The 13,214-nt window shown below is 49.3% G+C and overlaps 2 protein-coding genes across 2 annotated transcripts; one reads left to right on the top strand and one right to left on the bottom strand.

Moving 5' to 3' along the window:
- Positions 1 to 295: 295 nt before the first annotated feature.
- Positions 296 to 3,416, bottom strand: DFJ58DRAFT_862871 (ribonuclease H-like domain-containing protein; the record flags this gene model as incomplete). Its single annotated transcript, XM_041394083.1, has 13 exons — positions 296 to 762; positions 819 to 831; positions 867 to 949; positions 1,119 to 1,195; positions 1,246 to 1,581; positions 1,619 to 1,641; positions 1,674 to 2,156; positions 2,249 to 2,303; positions 2,378 to 2,509; positions 2,550 to 2,826; positions 2,877 to 3,029; positions 3,053 to 3,074; positions 3,110 to 3,416. 13 exons carry the CDS (start codon positions 3,414 to 3,416, stop codon positions 519 to 521), a joined length of 2,205 nt encoding a protein of 734 aa, XP_041237694.1. The 3' UTR covers positions 296 to 518.
- Positions 3,417 to 7,475: 4,059 nt separating this feature from the next.
- Positions 7,476 to 10,176, top strand: DFJ58DRAFT_734290 (quinon protein alcohol dehydrogenase-like superfamily; the record flags this gene model as incomplete). The annotated part of the gene is made up of 7 exons (XM_041386463.1): positions 7,476 to 8,441; positions 8,494 to 8,577; positions 8,633 to 8,719; positions 8,769 to 9,260; positions 9,298 to 9,697; positions 9,738 to 9,776; positions 9,833 to 10,176. The coding sequence occupies 7 exons, from the start codon at positions 7,476 to 7,478 to the stop codon at positions 10,174 to 10,176; spliced, it is 2,412 nt and encodes an 803-aa protein (XP_041237693.1).
- Positions 10,177 to 13,214: the final 3,038 nt, after the last annotated feature.

Here is a 13,214-nt window from a genome sequence, read left to right as displayed (position 1 = left end):
AAAATTAGTTCAAACAGCAGTGCAACGAAGTATCGTACCTTTGCTCTATCATTGCATATCAATATTAATGACATACCTGTTCGTGCCTAAAATAGCCTTGATGTTGATAGGATTGGTCTGTGAGAGTCACCTTCCGGAACTTTGGCAAAGTATTGACCATTAGCAAGCTCGGAATGAAGAAACTGCTTTATATGGGTTCCGGGTTGAGGCCTGAGGCCTAGGCCTAGGTGTAAGAGGATATTTATATATTACATATAAAAAAAAAAAAAAAACAATTGCGGCGCGATCACATGACAATACAAACTTGAAGTACAGTACTGGTAGTCTGGTACAACTCGCAATAGCCCCCATCAATATTCATGGTCAGATATAAAACATGCTCGCCCGCAAATCAGGGTGCACGCCCTCTCCCCATGCCTTCTTTCGCCTCTGCAAACACCCGTAACTTCTCTTCCTCCTTGTCTGCCTTTCCCTTCCCCCTTCCTTTCCCTGATACGACAGAGCTTGACACCTTGTCATCAGCGCTCAAGAAGTCGTTCAAGTAAACATCTTCCTCTCTCACATGCCAGATCGGCATAGTACGCGGCCGGTACGAGACTGACCGCCTTGGTGGCACGGGCGTACAAGTAACTCGCAGTGTGCGTACCCTGCTGCAGTTCATTTGCGCCGAGGCGATTCTCGTCGTACACTACAGTGTAGTGTGTTGCCTTCACGTGGCCTTGCAAGCCAGCATGAGCTTGAAGGTAAAAATCGAAGTCGAACCTAGTAATCAAATGTAAGAACAATCAACTTGTGGTCAAATAGAAGGGCCGGCGCACACTGCAGTGATGCCTCTATCGACGACGGTTCCTGGACGAGTGGTTTACCGTTCCGATCCGCGAACTGAGAGTCGGTCGGCCAAAACTTGGCATGGTGTCGCTTTCCACAAATGATAATCGTCAACAGCGGACTGATATGGCTTCCTCTGTGGGACTCTCTTAAATGCCTCCAGGATCTTAGGAAGCTCTTCCTCCAACACAGTATTGAATTGACCCTGTCGGGTCAATATTAGCAAGCGGCTTCAAGATCGCAAGGAAACCCTATCTCACTTCAGACACACCGTCCCTGTAAACAAAGACTCGATCCGGCAGGGTTGGTTCTTCTCTGCGTAGAACATGAGCCGATCTATCATCATAGAGGTCAGATCCGTGATCATCTACAAAGAAGGGATAAGAATCAAGGCGGTAACATTGGGACATAGCCTACCTCTTTCTTGGTCTCCTGACACCTGAGACTTGCTGGGAATTGGACGAAAGAACTATCAATGCTCGCAACAACAGCGGCAATCGACGGTGTGCCTTCAACACTGCCAGGGCCGGGGTGCGTAACGTCCATGCCCACAACCATCGTCTTAGCCTTCGTCAACCATTTCAAGCTGTCCGAATCCAACACATGATTGATACCTCCGAGTTTCGTGTTCAACTTGAGAGCGACATTCGAGAAGTATTGATCTTGTTTATTGGCGTCCTTTCCTACCACCTTATCCGTAAGCATATGTATGGTATGGACGCCAACCTCGACGTCGCAAATCCGTTTGATTGCCTGGATAAATGTAGTTGTCCCGGCGAGAGAGGAGGACGAGGATGAATGACGGGTTTTCCTCTCTCGGAAATGTTCTGTTTAAATCTTCTGACGAATCGAGTCTAGCGCCTGCTGCCTGCCAGGATCATCGGCGCGAGGGATGAGCGATTGGGCAAGCTTGACAGGTTGTGATCCCAGGGAGATGCCACTATTGCGGCATTTCTCGCCAAAGCCCCTCCAAAGATCAGTCAGAATCGGGTCGTCGGCCCCGCTGAACACGCTTCGTCCATCTTTCTCTCTGACGACAAGCACCCACCAGCTCTTGATGGCCCCGCCGTTATGAAACTTTGACGTCAACAATGTTCCAACTGCCGTTGTTGACGTTAGGCGGCCTCCCCCCTCCGTAGCTGAGACGAGGCGGGGAAGTTCACGTCCAGGGATGACCGCCATGTTATTGTCCACCGCAATGCCGAAGCCACTCAGAGGACTGCCCAGCGTCTCGGGAGTAAACCCAAGAGTGGGAAGACCGCGTTCAATGATGGCATCTGCATTGACTTTTGGCGGATTGCAGGCGAACCGAATCATGTTCGAGGTTTCTTTGTCATTGAGACGGCCCTCGGAACGGTTGCCCCGATTTCGATTTCGCATAGTTCGGCTGGTACATATATGGAGAATTTCGAATTCGGACCTGAGATATCAACGACTGGAAGGTCGTCTGCATGCCTCAGCGTAATGTGGGGGTACTCTGCTGAAAAATCAGCGAGTGAACAAAGAATGTGATAAAGGAGACGGACTTTTCTTGAAATACTCTTCAAACAGATATTTTGCCATGGTATTCTTCGCAGTGGAAAAAAGTCCGTCTAGCACTCGTTGACATGATCTTCTTGATCGGTTTCTTTTGCTTGTACCCTAGATGTCTAGTGGTCACTTTGAGCTTCTGGGTAAACCGCTGCAGCGTGGCGCCGTCGGACGACCGCTGGAACGCCCACGATGGCGTCGGCAAGGTTGCCCGGCTTGTAGAAGGCAGTCATACAGACACCGACGTTCACCATGAGTTCATTATATGCAGGTCTGGCGGACGTGAAGAAGCCTTTCACGGCGTCTATGCCAAGCGCAAGCTCAAAGCGCTCTTGCGAGGGGAAGAAGTAGCGATTCTTGCCGACGCGAACACCGGTACGCGCCGCATGCGTTTGAAGTACGAGGTTCACGGCAGCTACCAGTGGCTGGACTTCGTAGTCTCGTGACTCGATATCGCCGCTGAGGTACCTACACACCATGAATTAACGCGAAAATAAATGAGGCTTTCCATAACTTACTTGGTAAGCCGTGTGACATCCAAGTCAGCTGTGTGGATAATGGCGAAAGTATACGTCTTGGATCTAGCATTGGGGCCAGCTTCTCCGTCCTCGTAATACTGGACTTGCACGTCAAGGGGCTGGGGCAACCTCTTGTTCGAAACAAGCTTCTGGCTGCTGATCGTGAGAGATGAAACGGCAAAAATTCTTTCCAGCCTTCTTGATCACTTTGTGTTCTAGGAGCTCAAAAAGACGTGCACGAATGCGCTTAATGTCTGTGGACGGCGTGATCTCGAGATGGTAATCGTAAATGGGCCCTTTGGGAAGTTTGACGGGAAAGAAATTGGCACGCAATGTGATTGGATAGCCAAGGGTACCAAAGCCAGGCCGGTGAGGGCGCTCAGGGTTGAAGGTGAGTTTGTTGAAGGAAGTGACTAGCTGATCCAAGGTAGCGAGACGTTGGTCTACAGATGCAGGGCCCCGGAAGATCAAATCTCCTGGTACTCCCCCTCTGGAACCACCCGCCATACCCGCCCCTCGTACCAGAGCCTCTTCCTCCATGAACCCACCAGCGCCCCTCGGAGGGCCACCAGTGTAGCCCGCCTCGGGTACCGCCTCTGCCTCGTGAAGGGTTACTCATTGTTACTGTTTAAAAAATTGATAATGTGGTTCGTGGTTGTATGAGAAGAGAAAGTGAATCACCAAAGGGCGGGTTCTTATATTCGCAGATTGACCGTGGCGTAGCGCTTCCCGCATTTGCTGTAACGAGTCATGAGTCGTAACTCGTCCTAAATGCGTCATCCCGGGTCCGCACTCGTTCCACAGCTAGCTAGAACAGCTGACGTGGCAGTTCCTGGCTCGGCCTGAGAGCTTGAGCTAATAATATGGGACCAATGTTAACGATACATAGTTACGAGTCCCGTAAACAGACCAAATAGAAGGTAGTCGTTCCTAAATGATACGATGCAAAACTTCTGTATGGTAGGATGCCACCCATACTAGTCTTGGTTGACGATCAGATGAGGCAATACGATCTACGAAACTCACCGAGAGGCCGACTTGACGGAGAGGTCGAGTCAGCTCGGAAGTTATCGAGTAGAAGTCATTGTAGAAAGATTGGCACTGTGTCTCGTTAATGAGCAAAAAAAACAACGCACGGAACGAACAGAAATTTGAAGGACAGATCATGAGTACTTACTGATCATAGGCTGTCCGAGCGAAAGTTGTAAAAAACGTCACTTATACTTGTGGCACGTGACGATGTCGATGATGCATTGATGGCTCGTTTTGATGGCTCTTACCACGCACCACTGCACCCTCAGGTAAGTAATACCTTTATATATCCACTGTGGCACCATTACGACTGATAAACTCACCTGTCTCTCAAGGATTTCTGTTGCCATCGATCCACGCAGCACCTCCCGTCTTCACGTATGATTCTTCCTAACTTAACAACCCACTGATTTCACTCGCTAGCCAGTGAGCAACAAACCAAAACACCCAAGCTCACCTCCACCGAGCAATGGATCCACCTCATCCTAACGTATGCACGGCATATACAACTGTTTACCTCTTCAGGTCGAGAACGCGGAGGTTCCTGGTGGCGATTGGGATGAGATTCTCCGCAATGAGGATAAACCGTGCGTTGCTTTCAATTCATATTTCTGCGAGACTTGACGGGCATTAGTGTTGTAGGTCGAATCACAACCATCGTATCTCTCATTTTTGATGGCTGCGATGTCACGAAGAACGTCGCAGTGTAAAGCAAACTCGCGCAGTTTTACTTTATTGGCGTCTTCCAGAAGAATGGGCTGATGTCCTACATTGATGGGTACGTAGTCATTTTCCACTGAAGGAAACTCAGGTCTCTTGTCCTGTGGGTTTAGGCAACAGTGACTGGTCAGCTCAACGCGATCCTCACGTTTTATGAGATTTCTGATCCCCCCATTCCGTCATCTCTTTTCTGGCATTCCTATATCACTATTGCGGCGGGCTATCACCGTCCTTACACGCTCTAATCGGGCGCAGATTATCGGCGTTGCTGATGGTGAAGGTGTGAAATTCTTTGCTGCTACGAAGTAGGACAAATGTTCGGACCGGGAAATCGACTCTGGTGATAATACCACGGTCGTTTCCATTCTTAATAAGGTGACGATGGTTCGTGTCACCTACATCACAGCATCCTTGCGTGAACGAATTTGTAACTTATCGTCAGATCTGATGCCGAGGGCACCCGCAAAACGAGTCATAAACGCTTCAAAGGTGATGGTCGATGGATTGAAGCTATTGTAAGTCACAAAGGAGGCAGATTCTCCGTGACAAGCGTCTCGTTGAGGATAGAGAACTCCTGCCCATGCTTCCCAGACCGATCAGCACTATGTGTTCATGATTTACAGCGAGGCTCGTGAACTCTGCAACAAGATCCTGTCGGCCATAAAACATGGAAGGATGTGGTGGAGGCACTGGTTTGGTGATACCTGACTGCAATTGGACGCCCGGTGAAGTATCAGCTTACTTTGAGACATCGGGATATTCACATTCAATGCCACCGAGTCCCAGAGTCACCTTCTCTACTCTGATTGCGATGCCAGTTATCGCTTCGGTCTTGAGATGCCATTCAGAATTTCAATGGGTAGAAGTTCAAGTTGATTCTGGAGACGTACATTGAAGAGGATCATGGGGTCCAAGTCTTTTTACCACCCAACAATTCGGCCGCGATCAATCATGATATAGAATCACCTCTGCCATAATTTTTGCTCGATTTGTGAAGCTACTTCGCTATTGATGTGATGTTTCTGCACGGTGTTATCAGTTTCCGGTGACAGTTATATTGGTTTGGCCCACTTGTTAAGCTGGGATAAAGCATACCCCAAACATCCTCGGAGATTGTCATCCTTGATTGCTCTTTCAAGGACTTCTCTGATAGTTCCGCACTTCTTGACTATCGCCAGGAAATCGGAATGGTTATTGACCACAGACTGTGCGGACCTGAGGATGTCTTCGCGAACCTTTCGGGTAGTCGTGCCGGCGCAATGTTTGCGACCGTTCCGAGGATACCTTTCACCAGATTGATGAGTTGAAGGTCTTTGTAATGTCGATGGCCGTTATAGTAACGCCTAGCAGCTAGTTTACATCGTCGACCTGCGCCTCCTTAGCGTTAGAACAGGTATTTAGGTGATCCTATGTTAGGCAGATCAAATATAAAGGGGCGGCACTTAGATATGAGATTGTTTGCCTTCAGATTTTGGATAACATGTTCACAGTTCGTCACCTGGAGACGTCTGTGTAGGTTCGCGTTGTGCCAGCCTTGGCACACGAAACGAGTTGAATGCGCGCCTTCGGCGACTGACGTCTGACCCTCGACTCACTCGCCGCCTCGTATGGTGGGTGAGAAATTCAGAATGATCTGCATAGCAAACTTAATGACATACTGGCTAGCCAATGGCAGGGCCTGATGAATCTGGCATGCTCGGAAGAAATGGGAGCTTGATGAAATGATCTCATATACGAAGCTTTAAAGAGTTGTTACGTCGTGTGTCAATAAAACTACGCAAACGCACATCACACTAGTCGCGTTGTCACTCTATTCTCCTTGCCTTCCCAAATATTGCTAGAGGAGATCGAACTGTCATCACCGATTCTTGCCCAGTTGTACAAAGGCCAGAACCTCTCCCCCGCTACACGTTTCGTTTCGCAACTTCCACAAGTCATAACGTTAAGTCTTTCTCTGTCTCTGACGATGAGGTCCACATATTCTTCCATTCTGTCGTGTTTCAGGGTTGGATGACTGGATGTATTGTCCATCCATTCATGCAATACAGCGGATTGTCGACTTTCGCATGAAGGAAAGTGGCTTCGTTCAGAGGCGGCGAATAAATGTTTTTGCGGAGTATTGTCACTTACCATGACATCCTTGGTGAACGACAATTCCATCCTAGGTGCTAATACAGTTGGTATTCCGCACAGCATGTATACGTCTTGACATGTTGATGATATTGAGTTCGAAAATAGGCTAGAAGAAAACGTGTGGAGTAAAGAGGCGCGGGGCCGCCACGCTGTCGAATGATTGCTATAGCCATCAATGTAGTCCTTACGTACGGGCACAGCACATAGCAACCGGTCGCAGACCTGAGCGCTTCGTCTATACAGCAATGAAGCTGTGAAGCAAACACGCATAAGACAAACCTTAAAAACGGCATGAACGAACGACTGCCCTCCACTCCCAACCAGATACTCATTGATCACCGATGATTGCGCACTAGGCTCGTCTGAACGGTGCTTCCCGTGGGTGATACTCTAGGGTCTTCTGCCGCTCGAGGCTGACGACCTGCTACCAGAGACTTCTGAAACCCACAAAGATCTCTTGCACCTTCTCGAATTTCGCAGCACCTGCATACGCCGTCTTGTAGGTGAGACTTGAATCCTGTAAGCACGCTTCTCGTGAGCCATGGCTTGTGTGGTTCTGACACACATCAAATTGAAAGGATATAGCCCCCTGGACTCACCAGCAATCATTGCCACTGTCGGATAACCCAGTTTGCTTCAAAGATCCCGACAGACTTCCCCCCATCATTATACGCAGTCTACGACCCGCCATAGTTGAGACCCCAAGCACCGACCATGTCTTCCCCCAATAGTAAGACGTCAGCGATCACGCCATGCCGGACAATGCGAGGTCATACCAACTGGGTATACGGTGTTGTGCACTTGCCTGACGGAGAACGCATCATCACATGTTCATTGGACGGTTCACTCCGACTATGGAACCTAAAGAGCGGCGCACAGATAGGCGAGGACTGGTGGGACGGGGATAACGAAATGTGGTCCATGGCACTGTCTCCAAATGGAAAGATAAGTGTCAGCGGAAGCGGAGGCAACGATTACGATATGAGGTTGTGGGATGTCGAGACGAGGAAGGTCATTGCCAATTGGACAGGACACACCGATGTTGTATGCGCATTGTGCTGGAGTGCAGAAGGTGAACGAGTAGCGAGTGGATCCTGGGACGGGACAGCAAGAATCTGGGATGACAGCGGCACAAACATCATGATAATCGAAACCGGGCATGGCTGGGTGAACGCCGTGATGTACTCGCCTGACTCATCAAAACTTGCGACGGGTGGAGAATACGAGTTCACTATAAAAATCTGGGATGCGAAGACGGGCGAGCTTCTCAACACACTAAAACACAATAGAAGAGTTTTCGGCTTGGCATGGACGTCAGACGGACGGAAGCTTATCTCCGGTTCAGATGGCCCGATTAGGATATTCGACACTGCCACTTGGCAGCAGATCGCCGTCCTTCGAGGTCACACGGACCGTGTCACCGCCATCTCCTTGTCTCAGAACAACCGCCTCCTTGCAAGTACATCAACCGATAAAACAGCGTGTCTATGGAATCTCGACACCAACCTCCCAGTCGGACTGCCCCTCCAGCATGAAAGAGTTCTGCGTTCTGCAGCCCTTTCCCCTGATGGAAAAGTGTTAGTCACTGGTTGCGAAAACAAAATCGCGTATACATGGGATGTTCACGCCATCCTTAAAGAAGCTAGCCTTGAAGACCTACTTCCAATTAGTGCCAATATTGTTAATGTCAACATATGACCCGCTCTCTCTCACTGACAATGTCTGCTATTAGGCGCCAAAAGACAGACTCGAACAGGATGATTCAGGAACACAGCACACACCCCGCTCTTCGCTCAGTGATAAGTCATTTTTAGAAGTACGTGCCTTTTTCGCAATCCTTCTCAATATTCGTTATAACAGTAACATTCCAGGCTGATGCTACGCGATGTCCTGGCCAGTTTGGCGGTCTTGATGAGCTCTCACCAACATTTTTTGATGGCATGGAAGCCAGTGTTGATGTGCGCAATCAGTGTTTCTATTATTGAGCTCTTATATATGTGCTCTCAGTCCTCTCCGATGGGTGGTGCACATCCTCATTCCTCTGTAAACGCACTCCTAGCTCGCCTTTCCTCGCTCCTCCACCGCTTTCGACCCGATAGTGGCGAAACAACCGAACTTCCGCAACCCTCAAAGCTTTCAGGGTTCCATCCACACGCACTTCTTGCTCGCCTGTCATCGTTCATTCACCGCTCTCCACCTGAAAATGATGCACCAGACGAACTTCAGCAACCCTCCATGCCTTCGCGGTTAGATCCACATGTACTCCTAGCTCACCTTTCCTCACTTTTGTCCCGATCTCGACACGGCACCGACGAAGAAGCTGAACCTCAACCCATAACGCCTTCGAGTTCACATCCAGATGCACTCATCAGCTGGCTGTCCTCAGTCTTCCGCTCTCAACCCCACACCAACGAGGAAATCGAACTCACGCAACGCACAATGCATCCTCATGTTGTCAAAGTACCTGCCATGCGGGACAGGGAGGCATGTCTTTCCCCGGTGTGTCAATTTATGCTGTCTGATGATCTCTATACAGGTATTGTTTGTTTCTGAGTCGACAAATCGTACACGCACCCAGCCCACTGGTACTACAATACCAAGTACAAGACCTGCGCATTCACTACCCGTCCGAATGTTGGCTCATCTCGTGCTTTTTCTCTGCTGCGCGTCTCCTCAACACGTCGATGACAATGCACACCCAACACGGCAACATGAAGACCAATCGCAGACACCTGCCCCATCGTCGCAAACGCAGCACCAGCAAGGTCAATCGCAAGATCAACCCCTGGCTCACGCGTCATCATCGCAGACGCAGCCGACCGCCTCCTCTACTACGACACCGGCTACTCTTGATGCTCATTCTACCGCGCCGGGTGCAGCCAACAGGCAGCCACGCCCCCTTCCATTACGGACACGTTTCGTTCTTTTTCTCTGCTGTGCGCCGGCCCCGCATGCAGATGGATACTAATACTGCAGCATCTGGACACCCATCTCGTCTTCGCATCTGGTTCTTTTGTATATATTGCAATCTATTTGTTCGCGCCGAGAATGTGTGTATTCAATTTCGTAAGCTCCTCAATATCGGGTTGGTTTCAACGCAATACCATGGCCCATCCTCGATTTTAATCTCAGGCAGTCGCTAGAAACATGGCCCGACTACAAATTCTGTCAGCATTCACCTTTCTTCGTCGCTCGCTCCGAGTCTTCATTGCAATTTGTTGACGTCTTGACATTGATATTGTACGGGGACGACACGGAGAACCTTCCAGTCTCAACCATTCTCAACTGCACGATCATCCACGACTTTATCCCTCCTCTCGCCAACCCACACAACCTTGCAGACATGCGAGTGTTCCGTCGACCACTTGTGGTTGGCTTTTTTGTTTCTGCCCTAATTAAGCCTACTTACCTTTGAATTTGACTTGAATGTTCCAACCTTTGATTGAATCTGACGCCAAGCGCTGAGGTTCAACAAACATTAAGCTTCATCGCCAGAGTTTGAAAGATCGAGAGCGATATGAGAACTATCGTGTATACACCGTTAGTTGCTCTCTAGGACAACTGCTACGAAGCTGATGTACGACTAGGGTAGAATAGCACACTCATAAAACAAATTCACTGTGTTTCATCATTCTTGGGTTCCCATATTGACCAACTTTGATGCGAAAATACACAAATGTAGTTTCGCAGCAGATAGATCCTTGTTCTCGAGATATAGCCGCTCGAGTCTGCTGGAGAGGAAGAAACATAGCTGCTGATTGCTTCTGCACAGGGACTAAAGGAATAACTGTATTCAGTTTGACTTGAACACCACTCCTTCCCGGGATTCAGCCTGACGGCCTTGGTTGGCTGCGATTCAGTATACTTTATCCTCCACTTGAGTGACCTGGACGTCTTGCTGGATGCAGGAGTTTCGGGTGGTACTATTCGGACGACCACCCTTGACATGTGTGATCACTCACCTATCAGCTTGTCAGCTTGTCATACCTTCTCATACTCAGTCAAAATGACATCATTGAGAACGTCCGGTGTATGCTGGAGGTCGAACATAGGCCGGGAGAAACGTGCGGAGTGGAGAGGGAGCGCGGGATGCTGTCAAATGATTGTCATAACTATCAATATGGTCCTTATGTATAGGAAGACGCGCATAGCGCCGGTCGCAAACATTAGCGCTTTGTCTACACAGCAAGTTCATTTCTGTGAAGCGAACACGAGGATAACGCATGGGATACAGCTTTAGAAGTGGCATGGAATAACCGCCCAAATTCCTCAACTTCCAACCAGACATCCATTGATCTCTGCCAGTAGTGATCGACTCGTCTGAAAGGTACTCATTCGCAAACCTTTCGGGTGGTCGTGCCGGCGCGCCTGCATAATGATAAGGATGTTTGCGACCATTCTGAAGATACCTGTCACCAGACTGATGAGTAGGAGGTCTTCGTAATGTCGATGGCCATTACAGTAACACCCGGCAGTTGGTTTACATCGTCGACGTGCGCCTCCTTGGTGTTAGAAAAGGTATTTGGGTCGTCCTATGTTAGGCAGATCAATTATAAAGGGGTGGCACTTAGATACGAGGTTGCTTGCCTTCAGCTTTTTGGATAGTATATTTACAGTTCGTCAGCTGGGGAGTCGGGACGTCCGTGTAGGTCACGTTGTGCCAGCCTTGGCCCACGAAACGAGTTTAATGCGCACCTCTGGCGTCTGGCGTCTGACGTCTTGATCCACTCACTGCCTCGGTAGGTGAGGACGATCTGGACAGCAAACTCAATAACATACTGGCTAGCCAATGGCAGGGTCTGATCAATATTGCATGCTCGGAAGAAATGGGAGCTTGATGAAATGATCTCACATATAAAGCGTTAAAGAGTCGTCACATCGTTGAAACTACCCAAACGCACATGTCACACTATTCTCCAACCTTTGACCGCCTTCCCAAATATTGCTAGAGGTGAATGAGCTGTCGCCGGCGATTCTCGCCCAGTGGTACAAAGGCCAGAACTTCTCCCTCGTAACACCGTGATGTATCGTCCAACTTTCCCAAGTTATAACGCAAGTCCTTCTGTCTTTGACCATGAGGTCCCCGTTCTGTCGTGTTTCAAAGTTAGATATGTGGATGCGTTGTCCCTTAATTCATGTAATACAGCGGACTGTCGACTTTCGCACGAAGTAAAGTGATTTCGTCCTGAGGTGGTGAAGAAATGCATCTATATTTGCAGAGTATTGAAACTCACCATGACATCTTTGGTGAACGACAACTACATCCTGGGTACTAATACTGTTGATTGTACATCGTGAAAAGTTGACGGCATTCAGTTTGAACATGGGTCGCAAAAAAGTGCGGAGTGGAGAGAGAGCGTAAGACGCTGTCGAATGTTTGTCAGAAGTAACGTAGTCCTTACGTATGGGAAGATGCACAGCACATATAAGCACCGGTCGCAGACCTGAGTGCTCCGTCTCCACAGCAATGAGGCTGTGAATTCCGAATACGAGGATACTGCATGGGACGCACCTTCAAAATGGCAGGAACGAACGATTGCCTTCAACCCCCAACCCCCAACCAAACACTCATTCATCGTCGGTGATTGCGCACTAGGCTCATCTGAACGGTGCTTCCCGTGAGTGATACTCTAGGCTCTGCTGCCGGTTGGGGCTGACGACTTGCTACCAGCGAATTCGGGTACCCATAAAGATATCTTGTGTGTTCTCGGATTTCACAGTACTTGCATACGCTGTCTTGTAGGTGAGGATTAAATCCTGTAAGCACGCTGACTCATGAGCCATGGCTTGTGTGTTTCTGATAAGTATCAAATTGAAAGGAAATAGGCCCCTGGACTCACCAGTAAACTTTGCGATTGCCGGATAACCCGGTCTGATTACAAGATCCCGGCAGACCTGACTCGCATACACCATCTGCCGCAGATAAATCTCCTAGCGCAGACCATGCCTCTCCCCACCAGTATTTCAGCGTTCACGCCACGTAGGACAATACGAGGTCATACCGACTGGGTAAACGGCGTTGCGCTCTTGCCTGACGGACAACGCGTCATCACAGGGTCGGATGACGGTCCACTCCGACTATGGGACTTAGAGAGCGGTGCACAGATAGGCGAGGAATGGCGGGGCGAGACTGGCGCAGTGTGGTCCATGGCATTGTCTCCAAATGGAAAGACAATTGCAAGCGGAAGCGTTGATGGGACAGTGAGGTTGTGGGATGTTGAGACGAGGAAGGTCATTTCAAAATGGACAGGATACAACTATGTTGTGTGCGCATTGTGCTGGAGTGCAGATGGTAAGCGGGTAGCGAGTGGATCCTGGGATGGAACAACAAGAGTCTGGGTTGTCGACAGCGGCAAAACTGTCTTTTCGATCAAAACCGGACACAAATGGGTGTATGCGGTGATGTACTCGCCTGACTCATCAAAACTTGCGACGGGCGGAAACGAGGAGGAC

Source organism: Suillus subalutaceus (genome assembly GCF_016647625.1).
Source record: "Suillus subalutaceus strain FC151 chromosome Unknown DFJ58scaffold_171, whole genome shotgun sequence".
Classification (NCBI taxonomy): Eukaryota; Fungi; Basidiomycota; class Agaricomycetes; order Boletales; family Suillaceae; genus Suillus; species Suillus subalutaceus.
Note: the sequence above shows the minus strand (reverse complement) of the source record. Positions and strands in the feature narration are given on the sequence as shown.